Genomic DNA, 25493 nt, shown 5'->3' with positions numbered 1-25493 from the left:
TCTGACTTACTTCACTTAGCATAATGCCCTCCAAGTCCATCCATGTTACTGCAAATGGCAACATTTCATTCTTTGCTATGGCTGAGTAGTAGCCATAAAAATGGCAAATACTCCATGATATCACTTCTATGTGGAATCTAAAATATGGCACAAATGAACCTGTCTACAAAACAGAAACAGACTCACAGCCATAGAGATCAGATTTGCGGTTGCCAAGGGGGAGGGGGGTGAGGGAGGGATGGAGTGGGAGTTTGGGGTTGGCAAATGCAAACTATTACATTTAGGATGGATAAACAACAAGGTCCTACTGCAGAGCACAGGGAACAATATCCAATCTCTTGGGATAAACCATCATGGAGAAGAATGTCTATATGTGTGTAACTGGGCCGCTCTGCTGTACGGCAGAGACTGGCATGACATTGTAAATTAACTATACTTTGATAAGAAAAAAAGAAAAGAAATACAGTTAGCACTTGCTACCTGCAAAGACTCCTGCAGCTTCTGTGTAAGAACAGGCACGGGGCAGGTCCCAAACGCTACCCTCTTCCACACTTACCAGTGGTGCCTCCAACTCGGCTGATGGGCAATCCGAGGTGTGGAGATTTCCTACGACCACACAATAGCAGTGATGCTCCAAGAACGGGATGACCGAAATCTAACCCAGGTAGAAAACTAAGAACCAGAGGGATGTGTAGATCTATCAGCCTTGGGAGATACCTCTGTCTTTCATGGAATGTGCAGTCCTCAGAGTGATGCAAGCAGGGCTCAGTATCTGCCTGACAGATATGAGAGAAAGGCAGGAAACCAGAGCACATGCAAGATGAAATAGGGCAAAAGGCAGCAAAACGTGGTTCTCATGGAAAATTAGAAGCAGAAAGCAGAGGGATTCAGAAAGGGACTTATGTTATACTTTTTGTTTGGTTGGTTTGGTTTTTTTTTAATTTTTATTTTACATTGAAGTATAGGTCATTAACAATGTCATGTTAGTTTCAGGTGTACAGCAAAGTGATCCACTTATACATACACATGTATCTATTCTTTTTCAAGTTCTTTTCCCCTTTAGGTTATTACACAATATTGAGCAGAGTTCCCTGTGTTATACAGTAGGTCCTTGTTGGTTACCTATCAAATATAGCAGTGTGTATATGTCAATCCCAAACCCCCTATGTTTTAATATTCTATTTAAAATATTGACCTCTTTCAGACACAGAATAATTGAACACGACACGTCATCATTTGCCGAGTCATTTGCAAACAGTTTCATGGGGTTTGTAGACTTTCTAAGATATGAGCATCTCTATGGGTAGAGATTATTTTTATTACCATTTTTTCCATATAACATGTACATATATATATATATTTATATATATATATATATATATATATATATATATATATATATATACATGACCACCTTTTATATACATATACCTATAACATGTATTTTTCACACTGTGATAGGCATATAGGAAACATTCAAATACATTTTGATTTATTGCCTAATAATTAAGAACTTCAAGGCACTAATCTGTTTTAGCACATTTTGAAAAAATCTGCAAAACTCATATTCGATGCCTTTCTTCTGTATCTTCTGTATTTGAGAACCACCCGGATTGAACTTGGGAAGTCTTGAGGGGCCTTCAATCACTTTCTCTTTTTATATGAAGTATATTCTATTTTAATTCTTCTTCCACAGGAAAAAAAAAAACCCTCATTTCTCTCTTAGGCGCACTATGGAAACAATAGCTCAGAAGTCCTTCCCGGGGTGCCACCAAAAATCTGAACTGGGGTTTGAGCCGGGGGGAAGCCGAGAGCTCGGGGAATATTGGGAAGACACACGTGTTGACATTTGGCCAGAGTCTGTACAATATTTCTTCCTCATTTGCCAAAGCAAAAAAAAAAAAAATGGAATTTGGAAGCTTTTGTTAAAAAATCTTGGAACTCTTTCTGATGTTTCCTTCTCATTGGAGTGAGGAGGTGCTAAAAATTTCTTTTGGCAAAAGAGAGAGGAAACGAAAACAAGGAAAACATTGAGATAATATATAAAAACTATTGTTTCAGAATATCCCAAGCAGAGGCAAAAGAAGAGTAAACACTGACAGCCAGAGGAAAGAAGCCACGTGGGAAACACTTTTCATATTCAGGAACTTGTATTACTTTGGGGGGAAGACAAGCAACTTAAGATCACTGGTGGATCTCAATTTGTGAAATAGATGTGCTCCAATCCCTGGTGAATTAGTTGTTTCCAATAGGTTTCCAATGTCAAATCGAGAATGAGTTTCCACTATATTCAATATTCTGTAATAAACCATAATGGAAAAGAAAATTTTATATATATATATATATATATATATATATATACATATATATATATATATATATATATACATATATATATATATATATATATATATACTGAATCACTTTGCTGTACACCTGAAACTAACGTAACATTGTAAATCAACTACTCTTCAATTTAAAAAAAGTTTCCATGAAAAAATATGCACCCCAATAAATTAAGGTGAGTACATTCTTGGATAAGAAGAAGCAAATATGTCTAGGACCCTGGCCAGGGAAGGCTTTATCATCACTGTCAGAAATCACAAGACCAGCTATTTAAGTTAATTAAAGAATGTAGCATATTGATAAATACCAATGGGAGTGTAAGAAAGTGAGAAAACAGAGCTGGCTGACGTGGTAAGGAAAGGCTATATGGAAAAGATACGATAGTGGGGCTGAAGTGTTGAAACAGTCTGGAGCAAGGGTGGGGAACCAAGCATGATCACAGGAGTAACTGAGTAAGGTCACGGGGGAGAGGAAATCCCCAAGGAAACAAAGACACAATTCTGAGTGGAGGTACTGATGGATCAAAAGAGCAGTCCACGGTGTAGGGTAAGGGGACAGGCACCCTTAACTACTGAAACAAATACAAAGAGTTCATTTGTAAATTTAGGAGAGACCGTAGCTCATCTGACCTGGAAGAAAAGAGATGGAAAAGCAAGGTAGCAAAACAACAGCGCTGCATGGCTTGCATTCCTCTAAATCACAAGCCTAAGAGTAGACAACAGAACAGTGGGGATCAGACCACAGAAGATGAAGGGTTAAAGTAAAAGGAAATGTAAAGCATTTTGAATGTCAGGATGTACTTCCCAACTCCAGGTTGCTCTAGTGATAGAATTCCTACCTCATAGTAATGACATGATAATGGGGGGAAAATGCAAAAGAGGTAAACAGTGATTAAGGGGAAAGTGCCGTGTTATCTACCTTTGAAGACCAAGAATAAAATCATGAGGGATGTGAGAGAGATGGCCGTGGACCAAACCAGCATCATCTGAGCACGTGGCCAGGTCTCATGTTTTCACGGCCTCTGAGTGATGCTAACCACGTGACCAGTGGCATCTGGCCAACAGCATCTGGGCAAAATGGTGTCCATTTCCAGGATGGTCCAAACTCCCTACATGACCCTCCACACTCACTTCCTGCCTACTGACTGGAAGTGAAGGACTTCAAGTCCTATAGGATGGCAGAGCCTCAGGGGAGCCTCAGTCCCCACATCCTCCACGGAAGCTCCCTAATGAACTCTGAACTCTGTGTGAGCAAGATACACACACGTATCTGAGATGTAGTGGTTGGCTTGTTACAGCATCTGGAGATACCTACTCTAACTAACACAAAGAGAAAGACCATGATTTAGGTAACCAAAGCTAACCAGAGCCTGTATACTTGAGAAGAAACAAAAAGAGACCATCTGGGTTGAGGCTGACGGCAGCAAGGTCAGTGTTAAATTAACAAGAAATATGGAGTTAAAGATTGATAGTTTCATACAATTAAATTCATCCATTTGACACGTTTGTTGAGTTCTGACCATCTGATAGAGCCATGTGATCATGCAATCTACATGCATGTATATCTGTATGTCTGTATATATGTATAAATATTTTGCTGTCTGTTTCTATGAGCTTTCAGACCTGTATTGATTCAGGTAACCACCCACGCAATCAAGAGACAGAAGTTTCCTCACCCTCTAAACCTCCCTTGTGTTTCCTTTTGCACTCAAGACATCTCTTCTCTCAATCCCTAGCAACCACTGACCAATTTTCCATCCCTATACTTTGCCTTTTCCAGAATATCACAGCAATGGAAGCACACAATAGGTGGCCTTTTGTGGCTGGCTTCTTTCACTTAGCACACTGTCTTTAAAGCCGATTCTTAAGAAATGTTGGTGAGAGGGAAAAATGACACAAAAGTGGTCAGAGTTGGTAACTGATGGATCTGGGCAACTGGTTCCTGGAGGTTCATTATTTCATGCTTTCTACTTTCATACATGTTTGGAAATTTCAATAATAAAACGGTTTTAAATTTTGAAAAAAATAATGTCTGTTTCTTCTGGTTGTATATAAGCACTGCTGCTTAAAAGGAATCTAAAGATGGGACTTCCCTGGCCGTCCAGTGGTCAGGACTCTGAGCTTCCACTGCAGGGGGCACAGGTTTGACCCCTGGTCGGGGAACTAAGATACCACAAGCCATGCAGCACGGCCACAAAATAAAAAATAAATTAGTATCTCTTAAAAAAAAAATTCAAAGAAGCCAAAGACCCTGGACTGAGAAAAAGCCTGGACTCATTCAATCCAGACCACCTGGTATTGGAATTATGCTGGCATCCCTGCAAGAGGCAGGGAGTAAACAACTGACAGCTTCTAAGTCTGCACTTTTAGGATCTGTTTCCAGCCTCTAACGAAGCCAAGAGGCAATATCCTATTTCTCCAGCAAAAACCAATCAAACCTTTGCTCTTTTCCAATCTGAGAATTCCTTAAGTTTCTGATTCAAAGGCTCAACAGAGCAGAAATAGGCCAGTTCCTTCTCTAAGATGAAACTTACCTAAAATGAGGGAACCTACTGTAAACAATGGATTTTGCCCCTTTTCCAAGGTGACACAGGTCTGTAAGGAGAAAAGACCTAATTTTAGGCCTGAGTACCGTCACCCCAACAGCCCAGCACAGAGAAAACTCCCGCCGGCAGACAGCGGATGACAGGGGAAGCCTCAAATCTGTGCATCCGAGATCCTCTCCATTTGTACTTGTCTGAAAGATAAGCCCCCCTGAGTTTTCTTTGCTGTTAATATAGTCGAGAGTCTGAAAAGCAGAATTAAAATAAATCTTCCTCAAACCAATGGAAAAGGGCATCAGGTGCTAATTTTGAAGGCATCAAGGAATTGAAATCAGCTTTGGAAAGGGCGCATTTTCTGAGAAGCATGTTGGAAATCCAGGCAGCCCTGCCACGGGTTGTCCCTTCTGGAGAAGAAAATGGATAGATCTGCCTTAAGAAAAGGCGGCTTTTCATGCACTTTTATTTTACTTAGGTAGATAATGTCAGAAACTTTACTTTCTTCTGAGAATGTGTATTCAGTTTCACCAAAGTAACCCGATTTTCAGACATCTTTTCCCAACAAATCATGTCTGCAGTAGCACAGCGATTCTCTTGTTTGATTAATTCTTGGTTTAAAAGATACTCCCAGACTGAATTCTTAACTCCACATTTACTTTACATTTTAATCCTAAACCCCATCCATTCTGGGGGAATTTTCCACATGGAATGTGGTGCTGGATTTTATGACACCACCATCAATATTACTCTTTTATATTCTGGTTGCTTTTAGCAGGTAAGCTTTGGCCCTCAACAAATAGTTTCCTCCACTTCTTTTGTTTTCTTTCAACAGTATCTAGAAAGTGGTAATATGCTGGTCTTCAGAGCCACATGAGATTGTCTACCAGTAAGTAACGAGAAATGCCTAGAAAACACGAGGTGATTATGGTAGAAGAATGTAAATCCTGATGAGTCAAAGAATCAGTGAGAGGATGGCTATAAACTTCTTTGAAGATTATTGTGTAGGTGAGAAAGGCAGTCTGGAATTCAACTAATATGTCATTCCATGATAAATAAGAAGGAAAAGTTCCCTTAGGATAATAATAATGGTCTCAGCCAAGGATGATCTGGACCCTGAGGAGACATCTGGCAAGGGCTGGAGACATCTGTAGATCACAACTGAAGGAGAAGGAGGGCTACCAGTTGGTAGAGGACAGGGATGCTGCTCGAAATCCTACATGTCTTAGAGCAGTGCCCCCCTCCTCATCCCCACACAGAGACACAGCAAAGAAGTATCCAGTGCAGTCAGTGGTTCTGGGGTTGAGAAATCCTGCCTTAGGATAAGAGCTGGGAAAAACTTAACCACAGAGTCTGAGATGCAGGACCAGAGATAAAAGGTCGTCCCGTTTCCACATCAGCAAAGCTGGGCTCTACCAACACACAGAGAATCTTTTCACGCTTTTAAATTCATCATGGTCTTTGGCTTTACATTAATCAAAGCACTCGATCCCCTGAGACATATGGGGATTGACTATGTGTCGGACACTGCACTGGGGTTTTGAGCACGTGTAAGAAAGGAAAGAGGTCTGCTCACGTGGAGCTCACAGAGGGAGGAGACCAAAACAGTCAAAGCACAATGACCCAAACAGCTGAATTCCAAGCAGTGGTAAGTTCTATTAAAGAACATATTAAAGCAAGATGATGGTGGGAAGGGAGGGACCCTGCTTGAGATGTAATACTTAAGGAAGACATACCAATATCTATGTATCTATGTATCGATAGCCGTCAGTCATCCACCCATCCACCCATCCAGGTAACCACTTATCCATGTATCTTTGTATCTGTGTATCTACCTACCTACCTATCCATCCTTCCATCCATCCATCCATCCATCCTTCCATCCATCCATCCATCCATCCTTCCATCCGTCCATCCATCCAGCCAGCCAACCATCCATCCATCCTCTATATCTATCTATCTATCTATCTATCTATCTATCTATCTATCTACCTTCATCATCATCATCATCATCATCTATCGATCATCTATCTATCTGCCTTTCTATCCATCTACACTATCCCTTCTTTAGCCCTCACTTTTCTCACCTAATGTTTTGGAAAACTTTCATATCACAAAAGCTATATAGTTTTCTGTGAATAGTATTATGCTAATGTAAAATAACCAATATCCCTTTAATGAGCACTTCAGTGATCTGCAGATATTGCCCTATTATCTTCTGCATTGAACAGTGTGGAATGTTACTGCGGAAAAGTCTACAAACAGCCTGAATTTCTTCCCCTGGTAAATGACAAGTGACTCACTTTTTCCTTACAAAACATTTTGAAATCCGGCAAGTATCACTCACATACACAGACACGTACATAAGTATATATAAAGCATTAATTGAAATTAGATATATGTAGTATAAAGAAAAGAATATATATCACAAATGAACAGTTTAAAAGACAATAGTAAACACTCTTGTACTAGCGCCCAGGTTACGAACTAGAATATACCCAGTATCGGGGCTTCCCTGGTGGCACAGTGGTTGAGAGTCCGCCTGCCCTTGCAGGGGACACGGGTTCGTGCCCCGGTCCGGGAAGATCCCACATGCCGCAGAGCGGCTGGGCCCGTGAGCCATGGCCGCTGAGCCTGCGCGTCCGGAGCCTGTGCTCCGCAACGGGAGAGGCCACAACAGTGAGAGGCCCGCGTACCGAAAAAAAAAACCATATATATATATATATATATATATATATATATATATACACCCAGTATCTTTGAAGACCCCTGCATGTTTCTTCCCATTAATATCCTCATTCTCCCCACTGAGAACTATTATTCTAAATTTTGTGTTCATCTCCTTGTCATTTTTTATAGTTTTACCTAAATGAATGTATATATCCATCATCCACGAATACTTTGTTGTTAATGTATGCCTAATTTTTAATCTTTGCATAAATGTATTTTTCTGAATCTTTCAATTAAATATTTTATATCAGAGATTACCCGTAGGGATGTAATTGAATCATTTTCATGAATGTATAGGATTCCATTGTAGGAATATGTCAACATTTATTTATCCATTATCCTCCCAAAGGTCGTTTGGGACATTTCCAGTTTTTTGCTATTAAAACAGCACTGCTATGAATATTTATGTATGCCTTCTGGTAAACAAATACAAGAGTTTCTCTAGATTCTATACTTTAGAAGTGGAAATTGCAGATCATAGTGTATGCATATCTTCGACACTGCTGGGTGTATTTCCTACAAAGGCGGAACCAATTTTGCCCACCAGGAATAAATGAAGGTTTCCTTTGCTCCTCATTCTCTACAACTTGTGGTATTATCAGGCTGCCTGACTTCTGGCAACCTGGTGGATATGAAATTGAAATGTATAATAGTTTTAATTTGTTCTCTGATTTCTAATGAGATGGAGTATCTTTTCTATTTATTGGCTACTTTGTGTTTTTTCTTCTGTGAAATGTCTGCTCATATTTTTTACCCATTTTTCTTTTTGATTAATTTTCTTAATGAATTATAGGCATTCTTTATATATTCTGCATCCTAATTCTTTGTTGGTCTTGATGTGTTATAAATACCTTCTCCCAAATTATGGCTTTTGATATAAAAAAGTACTTCTTTTAAAATATAGTCAACTGTATTAATTTTTCCTTTGTGGTCAGTGTTTTGGTGTCTTGTTTAAAGAAACCCTTTCCTCCCAGAGCTTGTAAAGATATCCTTTAGTATTTTCTTCTGCATTGATTTCTTTTTTTCCCTTGAATACCAAATTGATCTGAAATTGATGTCTAAGAGATCTGATTCCTTTTTTTCTCATTTGGATATTCAATGTCTCAGTGTCATTCCTGAAAAATGCATCCCTTCTCACTGATCTGCAATTGTAGTTCCCTTACACAAAATCTCCTTTTTCTGTTCATTATCCTATATACCTATTGTGTTCCACTATCACACTGTTTGATTATCTATGACTTTCAAATAACCCATCTATATTTTTCTTCTCTTTAGTGTCCCACCTATTCTTGACCATTTGATCTTCATATAAATTTAAAAATCAACTTGTCAAGAAGTTGATTTGCATTGGATTGGAATTGCATTGACTCTACAGATTAATATGGGGGGGGGGGGAACTGTACACTCTTCTATCTCTGAACATGGCATATCCTATTTCTTCAGTTTTTTGTGAATAATTGTTCTACCTGAATGATTAGCTAATTAGCAATATCATTGAAATTTCATAATTAGGATATGTCTTGGCATTGATTTTCATTACTCATTTTTTTCTGTAACACAGAATACCTTCAGATCTACAGATTTAACTATTCCTTAGTTTTAGGAAAAAATGTATTTGTGAATAAATTTTTTTGGTTCATTTTGTGGAATTCTTGGCTCTAGGACAGTAATCATCCTTATATTGGATTAACTTTCTTCTCTTCTCCCAAATTCTTTTTTTATATAAATTTATTTATTTTATTTATTTATTTTTGGCTGCGTTGGGTCTTCGTTGCTGCACGCGGGCTTTCTCTAGTTTCGGCAAGTGGGGGTTACTCTTTGTTGCGGTGCAAGGGCTTCTCATTGCAGTGGTTTCTCTTGCTGCGGAGCACAGGCTCTAGGCACGCGGGCTTCAATAGTTGTGGCGCACGGGCTCTAGAGCGCAGGCTCAGTAGTTGTGGGGCACGGGCTTAGCTGCTCTGCGGCATGTGGGATCTTCCCGGACCAGGGCTCAAACCTGTGTCCCCTGCATTGGCACATGGGTTCTTAACCACTGAACCACCAGGGGAGCCCCCCAATTTTTTCAATCTTTGCATTTCCCCAGCACTCACCAAGATTATCTCCATCTTTTCTATATATGCCAATAATTCCTCTTTAAACTATGTCTATCCTGTTCCTTGTTTTTAATTTCTATTTTGCACAGTTTGGATCTTCAATTCATGTATTAGCTCTTTGGTCTACCGTATTATCTTTTTCATGATTTCCTTTTTATATTTTAACTCTTCATTTATGAAGTTCATGTTCTTTTAAAAAAATTTTCTACCTATTTAAAACTCACAGAAAAGCATTACTTTTGGTTTATGTTTCTTCCCAAATAAATTCTTCCTCTCTCTTATGTAGTTGTATTTCCTTCCTTCCTCCCTCCCTCCCTCCTTCCTTCCTTCCTTTTCTTTTTCCTTCTTTCTTCCCTTCCCTTCTGCGATATATTTACATAGATGAACTGCCATTTCTCCTGTAATCTGATTCATGCCCAACTTGGACAACTCTGATCCACACCCAGGTCTTCTATTTGTGTGGATAGAACATGGATGAGTTTTACACAACATGTGTTATCTTATAAAATATACACCAACACCTGAGCTTTCAACAGCCTGGGGTCACGGAGAGAGGAGGAGAGTTCAGGCAGGGCTTTGATGGATGGAATTAGGACCTGTTCCCCCTTTATGCAGTTTTTCAGATGCTCTGTGCCTGAGTCCACTCAACGCTGTGTGTGTTGAGATGGGAAAACGGAAAGGGAGAGAGGGTCAGTATTGTATTTCTTCCATCTGCTTGGAATAACCTTGGGCTTCAGATTACACCTCCAATTCCTCTCTGGGTCTGGGATCCTTGCTTTTGATAAAGACAAGCAGCCCTGGATGTGATCTCTTTTATCATCAACAATCCTTCCACTGCCCAAAATGGGAACAGAAAAGACATACAAACCCTGATTTTTCACATTTGCATAAGGAGTTCACAGCCTGAAGAGGAAAAAAGATGATCTTGCTCCTCTGTGTTCTCTTTCTTCTGCCTCTGGCTCTTCCCAAAGTTGTTATCATATTTATGATGTTTTCTGTTTGGGTAAATTCATTTCTGCAATTGCTTACGACCCTTCTGCCTTTGCTCCCAGCTGGGGCTGACACAACTGACAAACCTTCATGATTGTCTCTGCTTCTGGTGCAATATGGAGTTGATCGGAAAAGATATTCTGCTTTCGTAAAGATTATCTTTTCAAACAGCTACACCCACAGGGTCAAGTCAGGGAACAGAAACCACCGCAGATAACTGACCAGAAGGGCTTTAATACAGAGGACTGGTTACAGAGGGGCTGAAATTGCTGACAGAACAACTAGATGATGGTGATGCAGCCCTGATATAAATAACTGCAGGAAGTCTTTTCTCCTCGGGTCAGAAGGACAAAGCAAGGAGGGGGGATCCTAAGAGGCCAACGGCAAAGTCTCCCTGTAGGATTTGGAGCCATGGCACAGGCTGCCTGGCGGGAGCTGGAACCACAGATGGATGAGCTTTCTGGCCTGAGCAGGGACCAGGGAGCAAGAGAGAAAACTATCCCGACTTCTCCCATCTTCCCGGCCACAAGATTCCTGCCATTGGGTCCCATTGGCCGAACCCACCAGAGGCCAGATCTGGATAGCGTAGGGCATCTGGGAAACGCAGGTTACAGAGGTGGACCTACTGAGAGTCACAGCAGAGCAGGAGAAGGGTGAGCTGTAAACTGCAGAGCAAGCAGCCTCAGTGCATCACCTCTGTCCTTTCGCAAGTACAGCTTACTGGCGAAATTTTCTATGATTGCTAATGACTTACTACTGCAGCTAACAAACTACCCTAAAACTTAGTGCTTTAGAACACCACCATTTTGTTATACATCACTTTTTATGTACCAGGAATCTGAGCAGGGCTCAGCTGTGAGATGTGTCTCCTCCACCTGGAATTGCTGCGGTTCCCTGGTGGTACTAAATTGTCAGCTAGCTGACCTACAGCGGCCAAGACAGCTTCATGCATGTGTCTGGGGCCTGGACAGGAATGGCTAGAAGATGGGGATCACCAGGTCCCCCCCACTATGGAGCTTCAGAGCTTCTCATGGGATCTCCCAGAAGATGAGCTGGACTTCTTACAGGAGGCTCTGGGCTCTAAAAGCAAGTGTTCCCAGACACCTAGGTGGAAAGTCACAGCTTCTTAAGAGTGTCTAGCCTCAGAAGTTCCAGATCCTCACTTCTGCTATAGTCTACCTGGAAAGCAATACACTGAAGCCAGACTCAAGGGGCAAGAGGTGGGGAAGAGCATCCAAGTATATAAGCCATGTTCAGGTGTCATCTCTCTTTCAAAGAGGCTTTGAAGGAGGGGAAACTGCACACTTGTGGTCAGATGCACTACGTTGATTTTTGCACCTACATCACTCAGCTGATTTCTGTCTTACTCTCGAGCTGATGCCTTCCCCAGGCCTTTGTTTGTGTGTTGATGCCGGAATGATTTTTGCTGGATTTTAAAAAATCAATTTACTTGCATACCTTCAAAATTGGGAGAGAGAATTCTGACATCTGGGTCCGCTCTCCTGTCTCCTACCAGCAGGTGCTGAGTCAGTCGCTTTCCTAAGTGATCCAAGAAAATGCCTCTTCAGCAGCTTTGAACATGCTCCTTCGTTTGTTTCTTCTTCATCGTTTAAGTCGGAGGTGACCTGCGCCTTGTGTTAACATGGCCCTCTTTCAGAATTAATTGACACTGCTCAGTGTGAAGTGACCCGAAGTCATCTGTTTGCATTTCAGCTGATAACTGACACATCCCTTGGTTGACTGGTTATTTCCTAAATGCCTGATCTGGAGCCACGCAACCTGCTCAAGGCTCACCTGTCGTCTTTCGTTTACACCATCAACACCTGGAAAGGTAAGAGCCCGGAGACTGAGGCTCAGTGACCTTCGATGACCTTCCCAAGGGTGCACAGGCAGTGAGGATGCCAAGATAGGTGCCCGTGGTCCTGGCTCCATGCCCTGTGCCCTTCCTCATAAACCCATGTGGTCTCCAAGAGGTCTGCCCCCTGGATCTGAAATTGCCATTCCTCGTGATAATTATCAGTGTCCGAAGTGCCTGGAAGGGCCCACAATAATCCAACTAGCATCCTTTGGAGCCCTTTACTCTGCAGTGACTTGTAAGCCTGACAGATGCTCATGATGGCGGACTCATCTTCAACTGTCTATGCTCCAAAGCACTGTCTTAAGTTGGCATCTTATCCTGCCAAACAGAATCCCCATGGTCTCTCTCACAGCACCGACTACTCAGTACAGGGCTGGGTCCGTGTCTCTTATTTGCTGTTACATCCCCGGCACCAAGCTTCACACTCAAGAAACGTCTCCTCAATAAGGGAAATGTTTCAGGTAATTCATTCTCTTAAGTGCTTTTAAAAAGAATGAGATTTAGGAGTATTGGTGTCTACCTTCCTGCCTCACATTGATGGAGAGGGATTTTCCAAAACATGGGTTCTGGGATATAGGTCAGCGAGGGCGAGTTCTCCGGACCTCAAAGTAAATGTGTCATGAGCTCTAGGGCGTCTGTCAAGTTATTCACCTCTTGTGTTTCTGTGTCCAGTTCTGGAAAACACAGGTGATAAAAGCACCTACTTCGTGGGATTGTTCTGAGGATTAAATGTGTGAAAAACATTTTAAGCACTGAGAACAGTGTCAGACACAAATAGATACTTAATAACTGCTGGCTATTATTATTACCATTATTATTATATTCAGCTATCTCCCCAAACTTCCTGGACCCAGCACATCATTCCTGTGTTCCCACGAGTAACCCAGAAGAGGTACAGAGAAGTCACATCTGAAGGTACTGGGAGAAGGATATGAAGACATTCCCTCAACAGCCTCTGTGGCCAGCCAACCAAAGACCACCTTGGAAATGGAATCTCCATGGATACCAAATGAATGAACACATGACACCAAAGACCGAAACCCATCCCCAACTCCTCCCCACCTGGCACTGTATAATCCTCTACCATCTCCCCACCCCTTTCCACCCCAGAACACAGACATGTGCCTGGGGGCAGGGAGAGGCCATAACACCCTGAGATGGCTGAGTGTTCTCACCCAACATGTATCTACTTTTGCTCACCCAGATTTGCAGACCCAAATTCACACCAGCTGTCAGAGCAATCAGCCAGGTACAGCCGTGATACACTAGTGAACCCAGCCCTTTCCCTCCAGTGGCTTTCAGTCTGGTTGAAAAGGAGACTGTCAGGTGGGTCTACCATGCAGGGGATGTGATAAGGTCCTTACACAGAGATGAAGGTCAGCTCAAGGTTACAGAGTATAAACAGCAATGCCCAGAAGCTGGCATAGCCAAAGAAGATCACAGAGAGCTTTGGATGCAAGACTTTGATCCCCAGAACCTCTTCATCTTAAAACTGCAAGTTGGGACCCCTGGATCAACATCTTCCCTTTCCCCCTCCCCTCAAGCCGCTGGCAGCCATCCATCTGGTCTCTGTATCTGCGAGCTTTTGTCAGGCTCCACATATAAGCGATAGTATACAGAATCTGTCTTTCTCTGACTTACCTCACTGAACATAATGCCCTTGAGGTTCATCCATGTTGTTGCAGAAAAAATAGAAATCACTGTCTCAGAGAGGTTACCTGCTCCCTGCTGTCCACTGCAGCATTATTCGTCATAGTCAAGACATGGAAACAAACTGAGTGTCCGTAGTGGGTGAATGGATAAAGAAAATGTGATGTATATACACAATGGACATTATCCAGCCATAAAAAAGAAGGAAATCCTTCCATTATCTTCTAGAACTCCCAGCCCTGCCAAGTTGGCCAAAGTCAAGTTCTCTTGCTCATGAGACAAGCCTCCCACTAGAACATGGGAAAGAGATTGAGTGAAACCCCAGGCAACTTTCCCAGTACCAATCTGGGAGCATAGCTGGTGCCACCGTTGGTACCTTCCTCCTTTCTTCTCTTCCCCCAAGAGGATCAGAGCCGTCAACCTTGGTCCAAAAAAGTATCACTAGAAAGGAACCATAGCTGTCAGGTGATGAAGGGATTCTTGAGTTGGAGGCCACTATGGATTAACAGCTTGAAATGTGTGAAGCCCGTGAAGTTGTGTACAGAAAGGCTGTGTGTATTGTTACACAGTGGAGTTTGCACATACATGCATTAGACAATGGGACTCAATTTTACAGGGTGGGGGGCACAGGGGACTGAGAGAGAGAGAGAGACAGAGAGAGAAGGCGGTTTAAATAGTTAAATTTCTAACTTGACCATTCAACTCAATAAGCGTAGCCCAGGAGAGCAAGAAGAATGACATGAACCCCATGGCCCCCAACTCCAGCTGCAAGTCCGAATCTCTTGGACACCTTTTTCAAAAGACTAACACCAGACACAATACTGTAAATCAACTATACATCAATTAAAAACAACAATAATAAAAGAGATCATGAAAAAGATTGAAGAACATTTTTTAAAATCTGTTCACAGTGTAGCTTTAGATTTCTGTTTCCTTAAGGTATATGAACTGTAATAATAGACGGATAAACTACTTAAAGAAACTCCTGTGCAGGCATTTAGTTTCATGGGTATTTTTGTTACTAAACAAAATACTAACACCAAGGCTTCACCCCAGACCGGTGCTGGGGCCAGAGGATCTTAGGAGCAGTCACCACTGGAAGCAGTGGCCTCAGCTCATCTCAGCTCCAGGTCCCTCTTACAGCACAAGTACCCTAATACGGCTGCACCCGACCCTTGTCATCTTGTATGTATTACATGGCCTTGAAATAGACTAACCCTTTCACCTCAAGTCTAACAGAAGAACCTGCTCTCTGGCCCCTCCCTTAACAGAAGGTACATGGAGCGGACTCATGGAACCAGTGACAGCCATTCGATCCCCCAGTCGTTGACGGGTGTCCAGGGCAGGCCAGGTAGTGCATGAGAAACGAGGAAAGGGCGGCGAGCAGACCAAAGTTTCTGCCCTCCTGCAGCACGCACTCAAGAGGAAGTAAAAACGTGTAGCAGGTACAACTTAAGGGATTTTCCAGAAAAGTTGGACTCTACCCAGGGTTACCTTCATTCTAAACTGGGAACCTCCCTCTGCGTTAAGAGCTGAATTTTTTCCCGACAACCACAATCATGGTTTTTCACTTGCAGGGGCGATTTTATCCCCAAGGGGACATTAGGAAAGAGCTGGACCCATCTTGGGGGACCAAAATTCGGGGCTGTGTATACAGTGCGCTGAGGCCAGGGACGCTGCTAACCGTCCTACAATGTACAGACCGCACTGCCCCTCACAACAAAATGTCATCTGATCCAAATGTCAATAGCCAAAGGCTGAGACATGTCTACTCTTTTGGATTATAACCCAAACTGTAAAGTAAATATCCAGATGCCCTTACTGAAATAAATGAATGGTTGAATAAAAAAAATACATGAGGGAGAATAAACACATTTCACCTGCAGGATTCCAAAAAAATTTACATAAATATACCACCCACAAGGAGGCAGAGTGTAATTCCGTAATTGTGAGCTGTGGATCATCACTTCCTTCTGGAAAATACAGTATAGGGAGTGCAGAAAAAAGCAACTTTACAGACGAAAAACCCGAGAAATACCACCCCAGCCAGCGACCAAATTTCACATCAACAGTGATTAAGTCAGGGTGGGAGTATGTGTTCTTGATCCAATGCAATGAAAATGGCATTTTTCGTTTGTTTGTTCTTGAAAATCCCAATTGGCTTTTATTTCAAGATGATGGGGGAATAAAAAAGAGCACAGAGATACACCTGACGTCTTTGTGCCTTTACCTGTGCTGTCCCCTTTGCCTGAAATCCCTTTTTTTTGGCCTATAAAACCACTACATAATCAACAAGGACCTACTGTACAGCACAGGGAACTCCACTCAATATTCTACAACAACCCATATGGGAAAAGGATCCAAGAAAGACTAGACACATGCATATGCACAACTGAGCCATCCCACTGCACATCCGAAACCAACACAACACCGCAAGCCAACTACACTCCAATCAATACAAAACAAAAACAAACAAACAAAAAAAAAACCCACTACACACCAGCTCCCTCTCCTACCCCGGGCACAGACAGCAAGTAGGTATGTGAGCCACTGGGAGCTTCCCAAGAGTCTTTGCACCTTTGATTATAGTAAGAACAGAAGGAACTTCTGAAGGGATTCGTTGTGCCGGGCCGGGGAGGGGTGCTGGGCAAGAAGGCTGTTGCATCTACAGCAGGGGCGTCCTCCCCCTCCCACCCTGTGCATTGCCAAGGCTAGTGCCCCCGTGCCTTATTAATTCTTGAGACCCAAAATATACATCCAACTAACCTTTCATGTGTTTATTTTCTTAGATTAGCAGGCTGGGATTTATGGCCTGCAGCTAAGAATATTACTGGCTACACCAGGGCATAGTTTATCTGAAATAGAATAAGGAGAGATCTTTTCCTGGTCCAAGGTAGGTTCAAAAGCTACATCATTCAAGTGAATCAAGTTCAGGGCCAAACCACCTCAAACCACCACATATTATTTCTAACAATTGAGATTCCCAAACCACCAAAGAATATGTTTTGAGGCTTATCAACCCCAGGCCCACTTTGTCCCTTGTCAAATATTCTTACTTTATTCTCTTTCTCTTTTGTTTACAACTCTTATCTTTGCAAGAATATCTGCTTGGTAATAATGCCTTATTCGGAGATGGCCTTAGGTCTGACCACAGTCTGGGCATGAGATTCTTAACAAACTCTTGAGTATTTAGCATGTAAAACTGTAAAGACTTCAGCAAAGTATATGTATTGGTTAATAATGAACAATATGCCCATTCATTCATTCATTTAACCAATCTAAGCATATCTCTGATTTTGAGAAAAGCACCTAGGCATCTGAGTGCCATGCCTCTGCTCTGGACCTTTCCACCTGCATTTCCTGGAGTATCAGGGAACCAAACTAATGCTATGCAAATATCTGGCTTCAGGCTCACATTCAGATCTGACAACGAGACTCCTTTGAAATTGACTTCCTGTGGGAAGAAGCAACCAAAAAATAGGTGGGAAAAGATGAGCAAGAAAGAGCTTTCGAGGCCTTTGATTCTCCGGACACATAATCAGGTGATGAGAGACCTAGGATGCTTCTGACATTAGCTCTCTGCCGGGGAAGGAAAGGAGATGGGGTGGTGAGAACATGCAAGAAAGGGTACAAGTGCTGTGGGATGCTTCTGTTGTCCACTGGAAGGAAAACATTCTCTGAAATTAAAAGGGATCCTTAGACGTCTAAAGAACAAACGCGTTTTGCTTTTCTTCCTTTGTGGAGGTCTGCTTTGGAAGACTCGAGCTCCAGGAGAGAACAGAACTTCTAAGATGACAAACAGCCCCATCCCGGTTTTCCTCTGTGCAATGGTTAATGCACACACATGCACCCTCCCAGCTATTTTTGTAAATTGCCCTTACGGATAATTTGCACGACAAAACTTGTTTCCCAGAATGGAAGCTGAGCCCCTGTGTGTAGCCACAGTCACCCAGAGATCACAGGTGCAGAAGTGACAGGAAGGTGGCAGTAGGTGGTCAAACAGTGTCTGCAGCAGGAGTCTTGTTGGAGGCACAGGTAATTTGGTCCCCCCTCCACCCTGGCCATCCTTAAGTGGTGAGGGAAGTCCTGCTGACAGCTGATCTACAAAACATTAGCCCAGCTCTGGATCTCATTAGCATTGTCACGGCTGAGTCTAGAAACAAGTCACCATTGCTGAGGAAAGCACCCAAGGATACTTGGCTGGATCCTTCAGGGTTATTTACAGCAGATGGCCAGATAGAGCAGGCCCATGCTAATTCTAAATATTTGGAAGCTATGCTAAACGAGTGTCAAATTGGCTTCATTAAAAAAGATACACAGTTTTATTATTTTCTAATTATGACAATTCCGACTAAAGGCTAATGACATTACCAGATCCAGGTTTTCCGTCAGCTGTTTTCATAAACAGATAAGACTCATTGCTAATTAGAGCATGTTAAGTATTCAACAGACACATTATTAATGCCAGCCTTTAACAAGATGGAAAGTGTGCCACATTACCAACTTAAACACACATTCATGAAATATTTACTGATTTACTATTGTCTTAACTAGAAAACTGATTTTTTAAAACACCTTTCTAATTGATGGACTCTGAACACATACACTTTGGCTCTACATCCAAAATTTTCCAATCTTTTGAATTGTAAGTGGAGCCACCCAATCTAGATGCTTCAAAGATGCTTCTTTCTGAATCTGTGAAGACTTGGAACCTTTAGATTATGTAGCCCGGGAGCAAATTTCTCCATGTCGCAGCTTGCCGATGACAAGACAGCCCTCAGGACTCAGAGGAACACCTTAGTAGGCAATGGATTGTGGCTGGATGCACAGCTATTTGTGAAATTTAATTCTACATATATAACCGATTCCCAAAAAAAACCGATGTGGATATCATCTCCTGGAGAGTTAAAACTTTAAGAGATTCTGTTTCGTAAACCAGGGTCCAGGAAATCAACAATCAGTAGTTGGCAAACAGAAAAAATGTCGGAATATGAAATCATGCGATTTCCCCTTATTTAAAACCTTGAGTTTCCATCAGCAAAATATTTCTCTATATAAACAGCCATCTCCACGAAGAATATTATATAAGACTGTTGAGCCTGAGAAAACCAAGCACAGAGCTAGCACACCAGCCAGAGGGCCCATGACCAGCTCAATCTAGGTCTGATTTCTGAAGAACAGAAGGGAGAGATCATGAGGGTGCATACCCACAGATGTGTTTATGTGCCCTAAATCCCTGTGCTTAATCCCCAGATGCACCTCCAACCCCAGCCAAAGGTTTTACCTTCCAACAATCAGCCAAGTTCAGTCATGAGGTTAATGCCGTCTATTGGTTTCTGTTTCTTCAGTTGAGATTAAAAAGGAATTCCCAGCACTAGCTCACAATCAACAAAACTGAAATGTGCAAAGTATAAGCAAAAGAATGACTCCTTTCTTAAACTCACCCACCCCTTAACAAACACAGAAAGAAAGAAGTTTAAAAAAAAAGAAAGAAAGAATGGGAGAGGGACAAAAGGGTTGATCATTACTAGATGTACTTTAAAAATCAACATATAAATGTGTGCCATGTCCACTAACACTAATATGTTCAGAGGTCATAAACAAATTTGATTACATGGCACTTCAGGTCAAGTTTCTGGAGTATGTAGCAATGTCAGGACATATTTAGTGGCCTAACAACACTTATACCAAATAGCTGTTATAATCAGACTCATCTGTGTTTAAAACAAACGAACCAAAAAACTGTTATGAAAATCCAGTCAAACCAAGGCAAGTAGCTTCCCTCCCATACTACATTCCAAAGAGAAAATGCACTCATTGTTTTTCCTAAAGCTCACAGTACTCACTTTAAATGTCTCGTCTTTGGTATATTCTTATATAAGACACTCAACGAATTCTACTGGATAGCCTTCACACTTTTTGTTCTTTTATATTTTGAGCACTAAGCTCTATTTCCAGAGAGAAATAAAATAACTTTGAGGTTGGTACCATAGAGCGCACTTAGAACTCACACGTTTGGAAGAGATTTTGAGTTGGCAGAGCTGCATCCCCTACCCTTCCCCACAACTGTCGCCATCCCATTTGCAGGCTGATTTCAACTGTGAGCCATTTATCCTAAAACCTGCTGAGAACCACCTGAGCCAGGGCACAGGCAGGTTAGCCTCCTCCCGGCTTTTCTGGGATGGCCCGGAAAACCTATGAATGAGGTCTTCACCGCCCAGCTGCCAACCCGGAGAGATCCAGCTGGTCTCTCGATTTGACAGTGAACACGGAGTCTGTAAAACCTGGAAGGATGATGTTTCTACCCCGGACAGCGCTAACACAGCTCTCCGGATCAAATAGACGGGGTTCCCAGAAGCACCCTCTGACCTTGGAGATGCTACAGGGAGAGATACTCCCAATGAACTCACCTCAGCGTGAAGCGGTCCTCGGTGGAGTTTTTGGAGATGGAGACGGGAAACGTCAGCACATCTCCCTGCCTGACCGTCTTTGGCACGTACTGCACGGCCACGTGGTTGTCCAAACGCAGCTCTCTCAGGGGCGGCCGGCTCGGGGTCTGGTAAAGAAAAACGCTCCCGATCCTCTGCAAGGGAGGCCCCGACTCATCGATGTCGCTGCGGCCCGGCCGCATCCCTCCGGCTCTCCTGGCACAGTCTCCGCGCTCGTCCCCGGGTTGCAGGGCGTAGTAGAGCTCCACGGGGCTGCCCTCGGGGGGCTCGGGCGACTTCTTCCTCCCGGCCACCACCGTGGGGGGCCCGAACCAGGCGGCCGGGAGCTCCAGCTGCGCCACGCACAGCCCCAGGGCCCCCTGCAGCCGGCAGCTGCTCCTCACCTCCCGGGTCTCCCGGAAGGCGAACACCCGCAGGCAGGGCAGCCTCTGCACGGGGCCGGCGTCGTCCCAGTCCCTGCCCACCACGTGGAACAGCACCTGCACGCGGGGCCGGCTCAGGGAGACCTTGTCCCGCAGGATGTGCGCTTTCAGCTTCCAGTTGAGGGAAAACGTGCTGGTGAATCCAAACGGGCTGGAAGGCAGCATCAAGTCCTGGGGGACCACCTGCTCGATGGCGAAAGGCCCGTAGCTGGCATTCAGGACGGGGAACCTCTTGGATTTGTAAATCAGAAAGGACTCCACGCGCGACTGCAGACTGGAGTTTCTCATGATGTCCTGGTTGGCTTCCTTCAGGAAGAAGGACACGTCCGCATGGTGGATGTGGTAGGTCACGGGGAGGTAGGTGGGCAGCAAGGAGAACCTCTGGATGCTTTCCAGGATGCCGCGGCTCGCCACCACTGTCGGGATGAATCGGGGTTCAGGGGTTAGAGACTCCAGGGCAAGGGTACCGATATTTCAGATCTCTTTGCACCTCTCCCCCCCCCCTTTATAAGGACTGCCTTGTCTTTGCACTAATTACGCAATTCTTTACTCAAAAGGTCTTACTTAAATCAACTCATCTTATAGGAAATATATTTCTTTAAAAACATTGATGCCACTGGAGTAGACAACAGGCATCATTGGCCATGCATAGAAGCTAAGTGTGCAAATAAATAAATTTCAAATCATGCCTTTAATTTTCAGCTAGCGGTCCTGGTGCCTTTAGGAGGTGATGGGTTATGCCCAAGACTTGTTCTCTTTTCGTTAAAGGGAGAGATCCTCATGAGAAAGGTCTTAAAAATGTGCTGGCATCCAACAGAGAAGGGCATTCCCGTGAACTCAACCAGATGGACCAAGACTGGAAACGAGAATGACCTTCTCAGCATGTGGTTTGAGGCTGTGTCCATATTCCACCCAATACTATTTTATGTTCCACCAGATACACCCGCCGCACGTAAGGACACAATGACCATCGTGAAATGATAAAGGGCATTAAGGTGGGCAATCACATATCACTTGGACATCACACACTTTCCTGGGGGTTAAGCTGAGAGATGGAGAGAAAAGACCTCGGAAGGATCATGCTAGGAGGAAACCTCCAGAAACAGATGAGATGGGCTGACCACGTCTGGTCGGGTCCATGTGTCCCTAGAACCCAAGAACCAAGGGGATTCCATCACTCATCCTTCGTAAAAGCTATGTTGACCCCAATGCACAGAAAGCATTCTTTTTTTTTTTTTCCTTACTAAGCATATCCCTCCCTCAGGGGGAACATTCCAAAATGTTATTTTTACATCGTGCCTTGTATTTTGGAAGAAAAACACAGACACAGAAATTACATAATTCAAGAACCAACTTAACAGGCTTTAGAAATGGAAATTATTGGCTCTGGGATCACTGACTTTCTAGGCAAAGCTCCATAAGTTATCTGAAGCCCTTCTCATTAGTCACCCTGTAAGTATCACTGGTTCTTTTGCAGTAAAAGCAACTGAAGCCCTGACATTCATCGGGCCAAACTGTTTCAGAGGCTCACGTGAGCACACTTTGCGATGCACGACGCCTACATGAGCCTGGACCCCTCTTGGCTGTTGTCTGTGAACAGAGGAAGAAGCAAAGGACTCAGAGAAAGGGGTCTTGACTGTGGCTTTGCTGCACAGATCTCGAGAGAGAACAGGCAAGTCACTGAGCCTCTCTGCCTCTCCTGGACTGGTCTGAATGAAGTAGGAGGGCACCAACCCGAGTATGGAGGCCCCCATCCAGTTCTAACAGTGCAGGATGCTCAGCTGTGGTCCATCCTGCTTCTAGACAAGAAGCCAGCTTGACATACACTCATCCTGAGTTGATGGACAGCCCCAAGGGAAGGGCTCCCTCAATTCCATGGCATCATCCAACTCAGCCCAGGCTGAGCGCCCCAGTTCAGCAACGAAGGTGTCTATGGCCCTGAACCATTTGAAACTTCCAGTATCTGAGCAGTTTCGATTCACCCAAGCGGCGATTTCATATGATTCAACCTAATACATCAGAATTTCTTTGTCAAACATCAGAATATCATAGACCTCACAAGAGACCTCATTCCTTTATCAGGACTACATTTTTCTTAACGTTCTGGAAATCCCTCAGGATTTATATTTTCAATAAACGTGTATCATCACATGTGAGTTTTTCATGAAATTGAAGCACAAGCAGTGAGTTTCGTGCTCATGTTCAGGGTTGAAGCTTTCTCCTTCATCCCATCTCTGGGTACCACCTCCCCTCCCCCACCTTGCTGGCTACACTCCTGTGACTGCTCAGGCTGTGTCATAAATGGAATGCCTCCTTTGACTGCATGATTCTGCGTTTATATGCACCATTGATGTCCTTCTGTAGATCCCATACTTCCTTATCACAGGACTTCATGCTCTTCTGTAATTCCCTTCATGCCCCAGTGGGTTATATGCAAGTGAGCAGAGATGACATATGAGCCTTTTCTCTGTTTTATTCATAGTCCTTAGAAGAGCACCCGACAAATACTAGCTTCTCAGTAAATATTTGAAAAATGAATGAATCAACAAATGAATTATGCTTCCAATATTACAAAAAGCAGATTATATTTTTACATCAGGATTTTATATGCTGTCTCCTCCGTTGCTATCACTCTATAATTAGAATCTTCCATCCTTTTATCCCATGAAGAGCTCCATGTAATCTTGGTGATAAAAGACCTACATCCATCACACAGTGCCCCCTGATTCTTTTTTTTTTTTTCTTTTTTAATGTCATTGGAGTACAGTTGACTTACAATGTTGGGTTAGTTTCAGGTGTACTGCAAAGTGATTCAGTTATACATATACATGTATCCATCCTTTTTCAGATTCTTTTCCCATTTAGGTGATCACAGAATACTGAGTAGAGTTCCCTGTGCTACACAGTTAGGTCCTTGTTGGTTATCTGTCTTATATATAGTAGTGTGTAGATGTTCATTCCAAGCTCCCGATTTATCCCTTTCCCCACCCCACGTTTCCCCTTTGGTAACCATAAGTTTGTTTTCGAGATCTGTAAATCTGTTTTGGTTTTGTAAATACGTTTTAAAAAATGATACAAATGAACTTATTTACAAAACAGAAACAGACTCACAGACGCCCTGATTCTTATAAATGCAGCTTGGCACCACTCGGGTTGTCATCACACCAGCCTGTCATTCATTGTAGACACTGCTGAAGCCAAATAGCCAGGTTATAGATAGTCAAACATTAATACCAGACACCGAGGCTCTGTGAACTTTCCTGTTGGAACATCTGACCCCTATTTGAGTACACCAAACTAAACTGTGCAACTAATTACATATTCCAAGGGCAATGGCTGTGGGTCCTCTGACTTTATTTGGGAAAGCAACCAGGGGAACACCACGGACATCATTCAAAGGGAAGTCATTTCTAAGCTTCATTCCACAAAGAGCCTATTTGTCTTTTAGCCTAGTATCTGACCTACATGTTTATTGCTTTAAAATGCTCCAAGTTGACCTAAAGCTAGTGTTATTTCCTTTTTCTGTCTTTTTTTTTAAAAACAAAATTCAAAAAAGAATGTTCCACCATGCACAGAATAGATTAAGAAGGAAAACTAATTAACCTCAAATCCCCATGGGGGTGGCTATTATAACATATGAGCACCAATTCCACATGAAAAAAAGAGCAAGGTATCAAATAACAAAGAAGTTGCACGTGGTAAATCTCACTTAATAACCCATTAAGAAAAAAAATTACATTTGATTTTGGTGCTGTGACTTTATATGCTTACTTGAAAGAAAGTGACATGTTCCCATCGTTAAGCAACGCAGTGACCTCATAGAGATTTTCTATTAATTTACCATTTTGAAAACATAATTTCACCTAAATAATACTTTTATGAAACCTGAGAAAGACGGTGATTTGAGCACAGACCTTTAAAATTTCCCCTGAGTGGACTCAAAAGCAGTAACTAAGGGAATATGGTAATAAATAAAAATCTGTGTCTGTGTTGAATATTCAGTGCAAATTGCACGCCCTGGCCTGGGAGAATTCCTGAGAAATTAAATGGGATACCAATGCCTCATGCAGAAAATACAGCATGGTGAGGGTTGCTAGATACAACATACAGGAAACCCAGTTATGTTTCCATTTCTAATTGACAGAAATGTTGCATGGGGCATGCTTATAATTAAAAACAAGAACAAAATTTGTTGTTTATCTGAAATCCAAATGTTACTGGGCACCCTGAATTGTTGTTGGCTAAATCTAGCATCTCTAAGCATGACATCATAAAAGAAGATGATAGCCTGGTGGAACTACCCTGGTATTTCTAAGAGCAAAGGCCACTGTATCCCAGGAATGCCCCACACTGGGTAATGTTCCTGATGCTGGCTGCTGACAACATTTGTAATCAGCTGAATTGAAAGACTCAGGAGTG

The 25493-nt window shown here is 42.8% G+C and overlaps 1 protein-coding gene across 1 annotated transcript in view; it reads right to left on the bottom strand.

The window, feature by feature from the left end:
• Positions 1–25493, bottom strand: part of TMEM132D (transmembrane protein 132D) — a gene marked incomplete at both ends in the record, with an annotated part of 633090 nt that overhangs the window by 452258 nt on the left and 155339 nt on the right. Inside the window, one exon of the mRNA XM_082640474.1 lies at positions 20614–21490. Coding sequence (XP_082496600.1) covers positions 20614–21490 — 877 coding nt within the window. The remainder of the gene's footprint in view (positions 1–20613; positions 21491–25493) is intronic.

This window comes from Mesoplodon mirus (genome assembly GCF_964341445.2).
Source record: "Mesoplodon mirus genome assembly, chromosome: 13".
NCBI classification, from domain to species: domain Eukaryota; kingdom Metazoa; phylum Chordata; class Mammalia; order Artiodactyla; family Ziphiidae; genus Mesoplodon; species Mesoplodon mirus.
This window is presented reverse-complemented; position numbering and strand designations above follow the sequence as displayed.